The 14261-nt window shown below is 36.8% G+C and overlaps 1 protein-coding gene across 1 annotated transcript in view; it reads left to right on the forward strand.

Moving 5' to 3' along the window:
• BCL2L13 (BCL2 like 13) overlaps positions 1-14261 on the forward strand; it is a 41506-nt gene that overhangs the window by 10426 nt on the left and 16819 nt on the right. Inside the window, exons 3-5 of the mRNA XM_035346345.1 lie at positions 5163-5270; positions 6277-6433; positions 9558-9627. Of these exons, the coding sequence (XP_035202236.1) occupies positions 5163-5270; positions 6277-6433; positions 9558-9627 (335 nt within the window). The remainder of the gene's footprint in view (positions 1-5162; positions 5271-6276; positions 6434-9557; positions 9628-14261) is intronic.

Consider the following 14261-nt stretch of genomic DNA (forward strand, 5'->3'; position numbering starts at 1 on the left):
ATTGTCATAATAATGGCATTGTATATCTGTCATCCCCCGTGATATCCGAAGAGGAATATTGCACCTTAATGTTGGAAAAACTCAAGAGTGCGGTATGTGAAGAGGTGCAAAAATAATAGGTGTAAGAAAAGAAGAGGGGGGAATTGTGAGAAACAAAGCTGTGTTTTTGCAGCAGAGAATTATTTTTCTGTATTCCAAGGTAGTTGTGTAGGCATAATGAGGAGAGATGCTAAGTAGATAAATGGGCAGTAGAAGGCCTCACTGCTCCAAAATAAGGTAGAAGCTTGAGGAGAAGAGGATGAGGAGTGTGCGAACAGTAAAACAAAGATCACAAGTTCTCAAAACATAAGAAAGGAGAAATGAAAGGGTTGAAAAAAAAGAACAATTGTACATATATGGTATAGAGGATCATCGAGTAGTTTGTGAACCTGTAGCACTCAGCCAGTGAGGAAACAGGGGAGGTGATCAGGCGTCGGGTAATAGGGAATAAAAGGTTATGATGTGTTTACTAAAACGCACTCCTGATTGACAGGACGCCCGCCATTGCAATCGCGAATAAAATAGCTTCACAGAAGATCCTGTCTGAAGAAAATTATTTGAGATTTTTCTCACACACTTAACTGAGGAATAGATTTAGAGATTACTCGTATACTAGTTTTGGCAGAACAGTGATTCTGCATAGTACCCAGTTCAGCTTATTTAAAGCGAAGTACATTACCAGTAAACTCTGTTCCTCTTTGGTTGATTTTCTGATGGGTAAGTAACAAAAATTGGTCAGAGAAATCTGATGTAACGAACATAAGATATCATCTGTGCAAGTTCATTCAGTCTGAGGCAACAGATGAGTGTAATCGTTTAAAATGTGTAGAAGTTCTTGGTTACCCATTAGGTTGCAAAGAGATGCTTTGTTATTTTTCCAGAACTGTTGTATGCAGAGATGGTCAGGATTTGTGCGTTTTAGGTGAGCTCAGGACTCTTTGCTGGCCATCCCAAACATAGTAACATGTTTACCTCTTTTATATGGTTTGCTCGTAATGGGTGGGGTAGCTGTTGTTGCAGAATTTTCCATCTTCAGGAAAAAAGTCACAGTTTGAAAAACCACACATTGTATGTGGGAGCAATCCAATTTATGGCTATGAAGGAGCTATTTCCTCAGATCAGGCAAGGAAAGGGAGATCTTGGAGTGGGAACTGGACAAGAAAGAGCTAGTCCTGATAGGAATGTGAATTAAGCCCCCTCACTCTCCACAAGGAAAAGAGACTGCTAGCTGGCAATGTCTTGTCTCTTGTTGGTTCTTCCTGTTTTTGAACTCTTTCAATTTCTTTAAAGCAAAGCCTTCCTATGGCTTACAAAGGGATGCTTTAAAACACCTTTTAAAATCAAGGGCTACATCTGTGTATGGCAGCCTGGATTCTGGAGCTTGCAGGGGTAATGGAAATTTTTTCCTTAAAAAGAAAAAAGTGAATACATTTATAATTAATACTAAATATAATTTATATAATTTTTACATTTATAAAGAGATTTCTTACATTTTTGTCACTTCTCAGTGACTGCAGAAATTGTATTTTTTCTTGTCATTTTAAAAAGTGTGAGATATTGGAGAGACACTGGGGCCATGCTGAAAATACATTTTTAATTGAATGTGTACCATACAGAAGTTGATGTAGAAACATCAGGAAAAATTTGAGAATGGAGATAGTGGTACATTACAATTGCAGGCATAAAATACAAAAAAAAAAAAAAAAAGGCAAACACCACTACAGTCTTATTACAGTCTTTCACTGTAGCTCCTGTTGTCTCTTGTTAGATTTAGTGCAACACAAACACTGTCGATTAGGGTGTGGTGGCTCTCCAAGTGATGCATGGCTTCCCATCCCTCCTCTGAGGCTGAAGGTTGGGGAACAGGTCAGTCTTGAATTGGAACTGACCTGGAGGGGCCCTAATGGCGGAGTTTTACTAAAGTACTAACTACATTCGTTTAGTGCTGCTAACAGTGTCTGATCGTCAGTGGTCCCATCTGTTGCTTGGTGGACTTTCAGAAGACATTTTCCCTTACTTTGCAGGTTACCTCCATGTACCTGAACAACCAAATCCTAACAAAATAAAATTGTGCAAAACAGAACACTTTTCCCATAAACAGAGAGTAGAACACATTAAATTATTGTAAGAACATGTCACAGAATTTTGTGTCTTTGGGTTGGGAAGGGGCCTTTCAGAGTCAGTTTAGGAAAAGCTTTTAATGGGCAAACCTGTATCTTCAGCATAGGAAAGCCTTCAGCATTTGTCTGTCTTACAAGTACCATTTCTGGTGCAGACATTTGCAATATTAAAGAATGAACGTATGATTTTATCTACCAGAAGCTATTTTTACTGTTTTCTTCTACCTGTTTGCCAACAGACTTTGAAGATGTATAAAGGAGGAGAGAGATACTGCCCACTTAAGAACTTTGCTCTTGGAATACACTATTCTCCCAATACTGGGTGCAATTTTTGCTGCCAGGGGTCAACATACAGGAGATACAGCAAATTCAAGTCCAATAATTAGGGGAACAAACAGTGCAAAGTCACTCATCCACGAGGGGTAGGTTTTTGATGTTTTGGCACGTCTGAATAGTCAGGTGCTATTGGAATCAGCAGCTGCTGCAAAGTTGTGGGTGTTACGAGATGGAAACCGTTGACTGCAGCACTGATTATCTAAACAGCTCTTTTGTATGCTGGTAGCAATGGAATTTCTCTTCCTTCCATTTTCTGGGTGATTTATTATCAAGTATGACAGCTTGTCATGTGTGATCATCGTCACATCAGTCCTGTGAGAACGGGAACTCTTCTGAATACCTTCGTTCCTTTCATATACAGGGTGAAGTGCAGGTTAAAGTAAGAGTTAGTGCTCGCATATACTTGTTGCACCTGGCTGTGAAGCTGTGGTAGGGTCCTTCAAAGAGGCAGCCTTAAGGGGATTGACAAGGCGCTGTAAGTGTCTGTTTGTCAACCAAAAAGATGAACACTTTGCTCCCCTCTGGAATTATGGTTCAGTGACAGACTGTTCAGGAGGGGATTTCAGAAGCTAAAGTTATTCTGCATGTGGTGATGATGATATAATTGTGTGGTTAAGGAAAATGGAATTTAACTGCTATCTGTTGTTCCTTTAAACTGCTCAGTTAAATGTAAGCATTTTACACTGACCCGTGTGTTGGTTAGCAGGAGTCTGTCTCAAATCTCTGTTAGAGAGAACATTGCATGTGTAAGCATTAGTACACATCTGGTGGGTTGATTCTGTGGATTTTTAACTTGTTTTTCAAATGTAGGTGACCTTGCAAGCTAGACTTCACTGATGTGAAAACTAGTGGTGTTGTGTGGTAACAAGTATTATTGCTGTCATGGGTTTCACACACTGTGTGCCCATTGTGGAGAAAAGGGGAAGGTGATACAATGCCTACAGTGAATTTAAGTGGATTTAAAGAGAGATGAATCAAAGAAAACAGGCAGTTGTTCATATAGCACAAAATTATGGTTCAGTGTACAGTGGAATGGTGTCTACATGTCCAGGTAGAGCTCCAGGCAGTTGTTGTAGGTGTAGAAAGGGTTAGGTAAGTTTGAGACTTGTCAGTGGTTGGGTGAGGAAAAGTGGTGGTGAGCAATGTTACCGGAAACTTAGTCAGGAGATGGTGTTTAAGTCACAGACATGAGAGAATGTGAAGTCCCCCAAATGAATTCAGAAGTAAGAGAGCCAAGAAACTGTGTTTGGGGTAACCAAGTCACTGATACTGTTGAAAGCAGCAAAGAGCAGGGCTAGCAAGGACTGATAATCGGCCCAAAACTTAGGGAAGGAAATGGCCAGAAGGAGATTAGCAAAGGGAAGTTCTGTGGCCAATTTTATTCATGTATTTAAGGAGTAAGTTGATGCAAAACTCATTGCTATATACATGTCGATATAACAGAGTTCTGTTTTAGCTCTAAAGAGAACATTTTAAGAAATTGAAAGAAAGAAAGAAGAAAATTTCAGTGGTAGGCTATTGACTTAGTGATATGTAGTGAAAATGAGAGCAATTAGTGGAACAGTTCTTGTCATGTACTTTAAGAAAAGTATTTAAAGACATGCTTGAAAGCTGATGAAGAAACCCAGGCAAACACTGAAGATGAGCAAACCCAAAGAAAAATCAACTAATAGCGAGAGTTCAGAGCTGGAACTGTCCCAGTCATCTAGCCTTTGCACCAGTATCTGTTCTAGAAAGCAGCTGAGTAACTTGCCATACTGCCTTGTATTGGAAAGGTTGACATACAGGAGGCATTACCTTAAAGATTCAAATGCTTTAAACACCTTTCCATGTTTGGAGATGGTTCTATATCTCCTTTTTTCTACAATGTGATAATGAAAACGATTGAGATAATCCTGAGTGATATGGCTGAAACAATTTCTTGTGACGAGATTCCTACAGTCAGCACACAGAAGGTGTATTGCTGATCCCAAACCACAGCACGTGTTCTTCTGGGAATATGCAGCCATTTCATATTCTTAAATGACTTGATTAGGAAATGAGAATTGACAGCTGGCTGACAATTGTGGCGTCCTTTGTCTCTGCTGTCACTCGTGAACCCTGTCTTAAGTGGTTTAATTGTGGCCTGTAGGCTCCCCACAAACAATACAATGATGCACAGTTAATAGATTTCAGGACACTTTGTTGATGTAGCTACTCTGAGTATTTCTGTAGATTTTGCAGAGATCAATATAAACTTTGTAATTTACTACTAAAATAAACCTTATGCCTATCTTAAGGTTGGGTATTGTAAGTTCTGAAGACATCTACTTTTGCTTTGAAGTAGTTTGATAACGAGTGCATTAGTTTTAATGCTTGCTTGTTTAAGTACCCGTTGTTTGATTTTGTTCTTAAATTTAAGATGAATTTGTTTTTAAAGCTGTTAGGTGTTCTGACCTTTTCTAATATTAGCATTTAAAGCACGTATTCTATCTTCAACAGGCCTAGAATTTTGTGTTTCTGGTTTCATATAATAAAACTTCTATAATAAATGTGCTTAAGGGATCACATTTCATGTTGCTTTCTGAAATAAAATATTCACCTTGAATTCCTTTACAGTTAATGTTTAAATTGTGTGTTACATTATCTACCTTATTTGAAATACTACATTTCTTTGATTTCTTTTAGGGATTCAACAGCCTATGGCACAATATGCTTCAGAGAAAGAGGCTTTGGAGAAGATTAAAATAGAAATTGAGGAGGAGCTAAAACGTCTTGATGAAGAGATCTTGGAAGGTGCTGTTCAGATTTTTCCATTTCACTTGAGAATTTCGATGCCATATAATAGTGGTTAATTTGTAGCAGGTACTCTAGTTACAGATATATTTGGGTGGGTTGAATATCTTCTCCCCTCCTCGCCCCAGCTAGCATTTCTACGCATTGTCACATGGAGTAAAATAGTTAAATGTGATGGTGTAGAGTGGTGGAGTCTAGCCAAAGCAAACAATTGAACTGCATTTAATAGGCTACTATAAATAATGAAATGTAGGCAGGCCTTAAAGCTGCTCCAGTTGATGACAGAAGTGGAAACATACTCAAGCAGCCAGTGTTCAGGATAGTGTGGACTTTAACCCTCAGATTTCTCACTTCCACCAGTTTTATTTTTTGTGACATGCTTTGATCAATAGATGTGGCTTTTATGGGACTCACAGCAAGGGACAATTTGGAGATAATCTTTGCTTTGCAAACAGGTGTTTCCTGTTTTGCATTGTGACTGGTGTTTCAGACTGGAAATACAAAGCAGAACAACTCTGGATCTGTTTATGTTCATCCATATAGACCTTTCTGAAATTTTAAACATTGAAGGAAAAGGTTGTATGAACAGAATATGGTTTTTAAAAGTGATGCTGTAGTACTGCTGCAGACACATCCGTAAATGAGCAAATTTTACCACAGAAAAGAGGGTCTCTTGGTGCTCTATCAGGGTTGGCTTAAAAATTAGCCTATAATTGAGAACAGTTGCACAATCAGCTAACTTGCTGGTTAAGATATAGTTGTGAGATAAGAGATAAGTTGTGAGCTAGAGGGGGAAATGTAGCTCAAAGGCATCTGTAGTTAAGTACCACTTCCTGAATTTATTTGGAACATACTTGTTTTACTAAAATTTGTTCATAGCATACTTTGACTATGGAGTTTTGATTCCTTCCTCCATTACGTGAATTGTGTTTAACTGTTGGGATGAGAAATTTGAGATTGTTGTTCTTATGTATGTTTATTTTACTTTGTATGCTTTCTCTTTCAGCATTTACCACTACAGGATTTGACTGCCACACTTCCCCAGTGTTCAGTCCTGCCAATCCAGAGAGCTCAATAGAAGATTGCCTGGCTCATTTGGGGGAGAAAGTATCCCAGGAAATGAAAGAGCATCTGCACAAAGCATTGGAGATCTTGCTTAGCAAGTGAGTTACCGTTTCCTTTTTGTAAGGGAAGGGGTTTCCTGTTTTGCGTTGTGACTGGTGCTGAAATGCTAAAGACGGGACTACATTTAGTCTTGCATTTCTTTCTTTTTCGGTATCCCTTTATCTGTTTGGCTTCTTGTTTTGTGTTGTGATGCGTGAATAATTCTTTGTGCTATTCTGTTTGAACAAATGTAAATTCTGAAAGGTTTCTATGCTTTTATCGTTGAACTTATGAGACTCGTTTAAGTAGTTTGAGTTGCTGGTGAAGCTAGCAGTTGAGAGCTGCCAATTGCCATTGCCAACTAAATGAATGCTGTGCTGTGGACAAATTAGCTTGTCTTACCTAACAGCTAAGAGCAGAGCTAGAGGTTTGATTATTGTTTGACCCAAGATGAGTGGAAGAGTTTCCCTGAAAGGAAGGTAGGTAAATACTTTATGGCCACCATTCAGGACACACATCTGAAGTAAATGTAGCTCCCTGGACTAACCTTGGTGCATTAAGAGCTATCTTTCCAGTTTAAGCTTATTGTTTAAATAGCACACAGTACTTGGCATGCTAGTGTCTCAATTAATGCCTTTGGTAAATTTGTAAAATTGCATTGGTTGCTTGTTTTTCTAATATGAATGACTAGGCTGATTTTAGTGGAGTGACTTCTGGTCTTTATGAATGACCTCCAAAGTGTATGTTAGAGAGCTTGAGTTGCAAAATGCTACTTTATGGATACTTATACATGTAGTTATGAAGACAGCATTAGTAAATAGCAATCTGAATCTATGTTTTGTGGGTTGGTTTAATAAATATGGCTCTAAGGAAGGTGAGAATCGCTGTAAGCCTAGATATCAGCATCTAGCAAAAATAACTGATCTCATAGATCGGGCTTAAGCATTCCATGCAGGCTTTGAAGAGGCATCTCACATTCTCAAGAAGGTAATACCCTTTATGGTAGACTTCTGAGGGATTATGAATGTGGAAGTCATTTCTCCTGTACATCAGGAAGCACTTTTTTCTTGTTGGGGTGACTGAGCAATGGAACAGGTTTCCCAGAGAGTATGTGGAGCATCTGTCCTTGGAGATAATCAAAAGCTGCCTGGGCATGGTCCTGGGCAACCTGTTACAGGAGATACACCTTGAGCAGGGAGGTTGGACCAGATGACCTCCTGAGGTCCTTTCCAGCCTCAGCCATTTTGTGATCCTATGATTCCATAATGAACTTGTCTTCTTATAGAAACTATAACGGTTGTTGACTTAGTATGACTGTTTTTATGTAAGACTGACTAACTCCAACCTGGATTGGATATCAAAGGTCCTGTATAACGTCTGGCCAGACAGATGGAGACAGTTGTCTCTTCTATGAGTTATCCACAGGAAAAATAGTTTGCCAATTCACCATTTAGCTTTCAGAAATAAATACATATACTGTCTGCTTCTATATGCAGATTTCATAGGGTCAAATAGTAAGTTCAGTGTTGTGTAGACTAAAAATTATGTAACCACAGAAAATACTATGTAGGGTACAGATTTCTCCCTAAGTGGAAAAAGATGTTCCTCCAAAAGAGACAGAAGCTTATCTGCCTTTACAAGCCAGGCATTTGTCCCATGTGACCTTAAAAACTTGTACTTAGTATCTTATAAAGAGAGAAGGGTTTGAAAAATACCTTACTGCACACTGAAAAAAACATACTGGCAACAAGTTGGAAAATCAGCAGTAAGCCTTGCAACCTCTCTGTTTTGTGTCTCTAAAGTAATAAATTCAAATAACAGTATTTAAAATTTTAAGGTCTTATATATTGTAGATAACAGGGTATTGCCCCTTGTAGGTATTGGTGCATTCTAGGTTGATCTCTTTGGAGAGTTCCTGAGACTAGGCCTTTGAAAATGAAGTGATTATGGCTGATGTTCTAGATTTCTTTTATTTTCTATAGGAAAACTTTGTCATTCTGTGTGTTTGTGTGTGTATGTATTTATGTGTTTGTGTGTATACATGTAAATGTGACATGCATGCCTTTTTATAAGATGAAGCAGAACTGCTGTTTAATCTCTTGATAATATCCTTCCTCCAGCTGTTGTTGCTCTTCTCATCCTACTGATTCATTTGGATTTGCATTCCAAAGGAGTTAAGAGAATGCTCTTAAAATGACAAGTCAAAATTTTATTTCCCTCAGTGTGCTTTAATTCTGTTCTTTCACTCTTGTTTCCTACAGTACTGTTATTTGGCACAATACTTATATTGCTTATATTTGATATTTTCTTCTCCTCTTACGTGCACATAGACAAGTATATTGTGTTACAGTATGGCAAGTCTACTAAATTGTGACAGATTCTTAAAGTTCAATAAGCAGTTATAGTTTCTTCTGTCCAGCACCAGCTACCACTTTCTCCCTTAAGCCAAAGTCTAAATTTGTTTGCTATCATGGTCTGGCTTCGGGACAACTGCTTTTCAAAGGGTGTATTTTCTGTTGTCACTTGTCAGAAAGTCTTTATTCTTACTGACTGTAAGATATTATTAGATCTTGGAAGAAAGAATATCGAAGAGAGGAATTTTATCATCTGAACTCAGAAGTAGAGATGTGATAATTCTAAAATTGGAAATCTTGTTGAAATGTCAACTAAAATAAAAATATTTTTTTGATCAAATGTACTCTTTCTTGCAACTAGAAGCTTGAGCTTTAAACTAATGTTAACGCTGTTAAGCATGTGTTGCTGGTTCGTAGCCTGTACTGTTTATAAAAAACTTACCCTGCATTGACCTCCAGTTGAATTTTGTAGTGATTTTTTTATCTTCAAAGTCTTGGATTATAAAAAATGATGTGCAAGAGATCAGAAATATTGTCTGCATGTCAGAGAACCAACTTTTCTAACGTCCTTCAATTCGTAGACTATTAAATTCTTATAAAATTCACCTAACTGATTATTTGAAACTGTGTACCTGGGAGAAGGTGGTATCTTCCTTCCCCTGTCTGGTGATGGTGTTTTATGCCCTGAAATACGAGTCTTATTTGCTCTTGAAAATTATTTGCTTTAATATATGTGAAAATATTTTGTTCTCTGGAAACTGAGAGTTTTATTTTATTCTTGTTCTTTTGTTTCCTTTTATAACTTTCAGTGTTGATTTAACTTCTGCAGGCCAGTGACATACCAAGAATATCGAGAGCGCACACAAGAGACAGCTGCTCATGCCAGTGGATGGAACAAGGTACCAAATAAGTGACTTTCACTTTGATATCTCTTGCATTAGTTGCTCAGAAAACATGAGGAGGGTGTGCATACCTGGTTTCAGGAGTAGTTGTCTCAAATGGTATGAAGCTTCATTGTAGAGCAGCATGCAAATTTGTAAGTGAATGGTCTTGTAATAGTTTTAATGTAAAATAAGTAGAATTAATGCCTGCAAAATTAATCTTTCATTAACCATTCAAATTTGTAATCTTAATCATTCTCTGACAGGTTCAGTGTGCATCAGGAAAATAATGAAATATTTGCAAATTTAACCATAAATAGAGTATTTAAAATTTAGTCTTAAAGTATTTTTTTCCTATTTTATATTTTTAAAAGAAATATTTCATCTCCTTAACTAGATTTCCTTGCATACTTCAGAAACTGATCATCTAAGCAAGGGTGTGGGGCACTTTTAAAGCAGTTTGTTAATGTTTCTTGACAAGTTACTGCCCATGGCTATGTCAATTATAATTGGTGTGTTTGCTTTCGGTTTATTGTATTGTGACTCATAGCGTTTTAGCTTAAACAACCATGAAATCTGATTATCAAGAAGGTTCTTTAAGATTGTATGTTTTTCTTTTCAGTTGGTGAAAACTATAAATGAGCATAAAACTAGACTTTATGGCTCAGATGGCCAGGGGGAGATGGATGGAGATTTATTCTTTACTGCATCTCCATGTGGTGTTGGTACATAGCTGTTGCAGCTATAGCACTGGGTAGATCGATCATCCATATTGAGAGTTTTATGATTCCTCCATTGCTGCTACATTTGTGCAACCTCTGTGATTAATGGGTTTTGGTCCCCATTAGCTTTTGATTGAGAACATCGATCAGACATTGTCTTTGCTATCATTTTTACTTCCCCGTAACACTTGTTGCTACAAAACTTTTAGTCCACAAGCAAAACAGAATGGAATTTTTGTATAATAATACAGCATCCATTTATATTGTCTTTGTGGTAGCTTGATACTTCAGGAATGCCTAGCAGTTCCTTTAATAATACTTGTTTTGAGGAGATGGAATACAAATTTGTGTTGGTTTCATTTCCTTTTAAATTCCTTTATCGTCGTAACCAGCATCATATTTTATAACAAAAGAGATTTAGGTATCTCTCCTCCAACCTCAGTCTAACTTAATTTTCACTCTAAGAAGAAGCTGTTTGTACAATAATTTTTAAAAGTAGCTATAAATAGACATACAGTGTTAGGTCTAATTAGCAGACATGCAGCAAAATGAGACCATGCTGGCCTCAGGTTCATGAAGGATTTATATTTAAATTGACTATCAGAAGACTTGTCTGCTCCTGCAAATCTACTGATACGTTTCTGTAAGAACAAAGGACTGTGGGAAGCAGTGAAGATATGCCCATGGTGTGACTACTTTAAGAGGGGAAAGACAAATTAATAAGAATAGTAGTTTACAATAAATAAAGTGTTTTCCTTGTTAAATATACTTATCAGTTAAATTTGTTAAATGTATTTTATAATGAAAAACCCAAGAGAAAGCAAGAAGTACAATACTGCGTAGATAGCTCTTTAACAGGTTAGTTTCTTGACACTTCCTCAGATTTTCCATAAAAATCTCTTCCTGAATTTGGTTTTGTCAGTTTGCTAAGAATGATGAAGGAAGACTTTCCATTCCTCTAATGAGAAGCATTGCTGAATTGAAGCTTAGGTCCTTTGATGACTGTGTAAGTTAAGAAAACATACAACAAGCTGAGCTAGCTAAACAGAAGAGTAAATCACTCCCTGTTATGTGCTTTGGCCATCACACATCCTTAATTGCTGGGGTGGAGCAGAAATTGAAAAGACACAACAATTGTCAGACGTGAAGGGTTAAAAATATAGAAGTGCTTTCCCACAGACAGACTTTTGGCCGGTACATCTGTGATCAAGGCTTGTGATTTGATCCAGACTAGAAGAAATAAAATTACTAAATCTAACAGATTAAATATATTTTTAATTTCAGGTAAGCTGCATCTCTTGTGCTCAGTAGTGGCACCTCATGCAACCTCATGCAGCAAGATGTTCTTCTTACTTTTAGAATCCTATAAACTAATATATAAGATCTCACTTTAAATTTCTGAGTCCTTGCTGTTGAAGGGCAAGTTCCACGGTCCCTTTCAGCAACCAAGACATTGGTGAGGAGCCCAAGTCAGAATGAACTGTTTTTCTACTCTGATTTCACATTTGACAAGTTATCAGATCCATCTTGTGTGTGTATATGTATATATAAGTATATATTATATATGTGTATATATAAAAGCTCCACCTATATAATATATTTAATGAGATGAGCTCAGAGAGCTGCACTGATCCCCTCATGGTACAGTACTTCTGTGGCACAAAGCGGACTCAAAGCAGTCTTTGTAAATCTTGCTTGAAGTTAGGTGTATGTGAGACATGGGTAAGCATACAATTCAGGGTAGGTATTGAATTAAAATAGTGAAGTTAGCTGGTTGCAAGTGAATGTGGACAAAGGCTTGATCTATCTGTTTTACAGTTGGCAAGGTGTTGATTTTTTAGTCACACCAGTTTTCACAGAACCTGTTCATTATGCAAGCATAAGCAGAACGAAGACGCTTCTAAACGTAGCAGGTATTTTCTCCATTTAAAAATTTAGACCTTTTCTAGAGTGCAGTGGTATGTTTGAACTGCTGAAGAGATGTGATTAACTTATGAGGGATGGAATGTAAAAGAATGTTTTCTGTCACTAAAACATCAATGTTCATGTGAATAAGAAAGTATTGCTAAGTAAACAAATGCAAAGGAACATCAGTTCTTCCACTGACATCCCACAGAAGCAAAGTTTACCCATAGATATTTGAAGTGCTGGTTCTCAGTAAAGGAAAAAAAATATTTCATGTGTTTCTCAGAAATTGTGATGTGAGAATAATAGCTATGATGGATCCTGTAAAGAAAAGGATAAAGCTCTCTTTAAACAAAACCAAATTAAAAACATCTCAAGCTTAAACAGGATTTTATTTTTGTAATATATTTTAAAATCTGGTAACAAAATACTTCATTGTTTTTTATGCTTTGCTTAAAATTGAAAATTATGTAAATACTCCAAAAGTACATAATCCCACTATCATGCATCAGATAAAAGGATAACAAACACTGATATTTAGAGTCAACTGAACTGGTAGGTTATCTTAATAGTTATCTTAGTAGTTATCTTAACGTTCCTTTTTTACTGATTAATGGGATCTAAAGGGCAGTAAAACAAAGAACTAATGTAAGAACTAATCATGTGAAGAATTAAGTGAATTTTTGTGTTGAAATGTAAAAAGATACACAGAAATGGCAATTACTTTCAATATAACTTCAGAGTTAAAAAAAAATATATACATCTTCAAGATCTTTCTTCAAAATTGTAATATTGTAGTATGGGATTGCAATAGAATAACTGGCAGAAATATTTCATATTAACAACCAGAAATATTCTGATCATAAAATATTTTTATTTTAATTATTCCTTAGAAGTTTTCTCCCATCAACAATTTTCTGTCATGCCCTTCTTGATACTGTATTTGTTTTCTTTGGTCAAAGTAAAAAGGGTCCCTCTTACTCCTTTCTGTGAGCAATGGTGGAATGAATTGCAGTTACTTTGAATTTTTAAGGTTGTATTTTTACTTAGGTCCAGTTTAAATCTTATCACCATGCACGTAGTTACACTTAAGTACAAAAAGTTGTTGTTAGCCTTAATGGAAGTACTGTGAATTTGTTTTCTTTCATGAATTTGGGATAGTTTTGTGCAAGCCTGGTCCTGCTCCTACTGATTTCAAAGGTAGAAGTCTGTAATTTCAGTGGGAAAGGAAAACCAGGCTGTTTGTTGGTCTGTGTAGAACTGAATGTCAGCATCTGAATTAGGCCTTAAGAGTAAGGGACCAGCAAGACATGCGAAATTTGGGAGGAGCAGATGGGTTCGATGTTTAAATTGGCAAAGGAAGAAGGCAATAATATGAATTCCCTTCATTTCTTAAGCAGCTTATTTCTTGCCTTTGTTTCTTCTCCCTTGATCTTAAAGTAAATGTCAAATATTTTGAGATGGAAATGTTCACCTTGTTGTAGAATTATGTAGGTGTGTTCAAAGCATCTGAAAGATACATAAGTCTTGACATATTTTTTTTCTTTAATCCATAAGAACTGCAATTTCTTATGACACTTATATCACCTTGACCTGTTCCTTATGCCTGTGCATGTAACTGTGAGTTTGCATCTTTTCTGCTTCTGGGTTGAGATTAATTACAATAAACTCAAAAAAAACCCACAAGGCTTTAAAATTCAAGCACCATCTCATTTCTGGTTAAGTGAATGAAGTGTTTGCTGTTGTTCCCAGAAGAACAGTAATATAACCTGTTTTTCATAGTATTGGACTGTTTTTTAATCTGTTTTTAATCAACTAGAACATTTTAAATTTATCAGACTGCTGGAATTTTTAAGGCCCTGTCTGTTCTTAGTGGTCCAAGTCTGACTTCACCATGGATTTAGTACAAATTTCAAACCCAGCCTGCTTTTCCTATGCTTTTTCCTCCAGCTGTGCTTCCTAAGGTGTGATTTTTGGGAATAGTAAGAGAGGATACTTACAGAAAAGATCAGGCTGAAGGAGGAG

Source organism: Oxyura jamaicensis, chromosome 1 (genome assembly GCF_011077185.1).
Source record: "Oxyura jamaicensis isolate SHBP4307 breed ruddy duck chromosome 1, BPBGC_Ojam_1.0, whole genome shotgun sequence".
NCBI classification, from domain to species: domain Eukaryota; kingdom Metazoa; phylum Chordata; class Aves; order Anseriformes; family Anatidae; genus Oxyura; species Oxyura jamaicensis.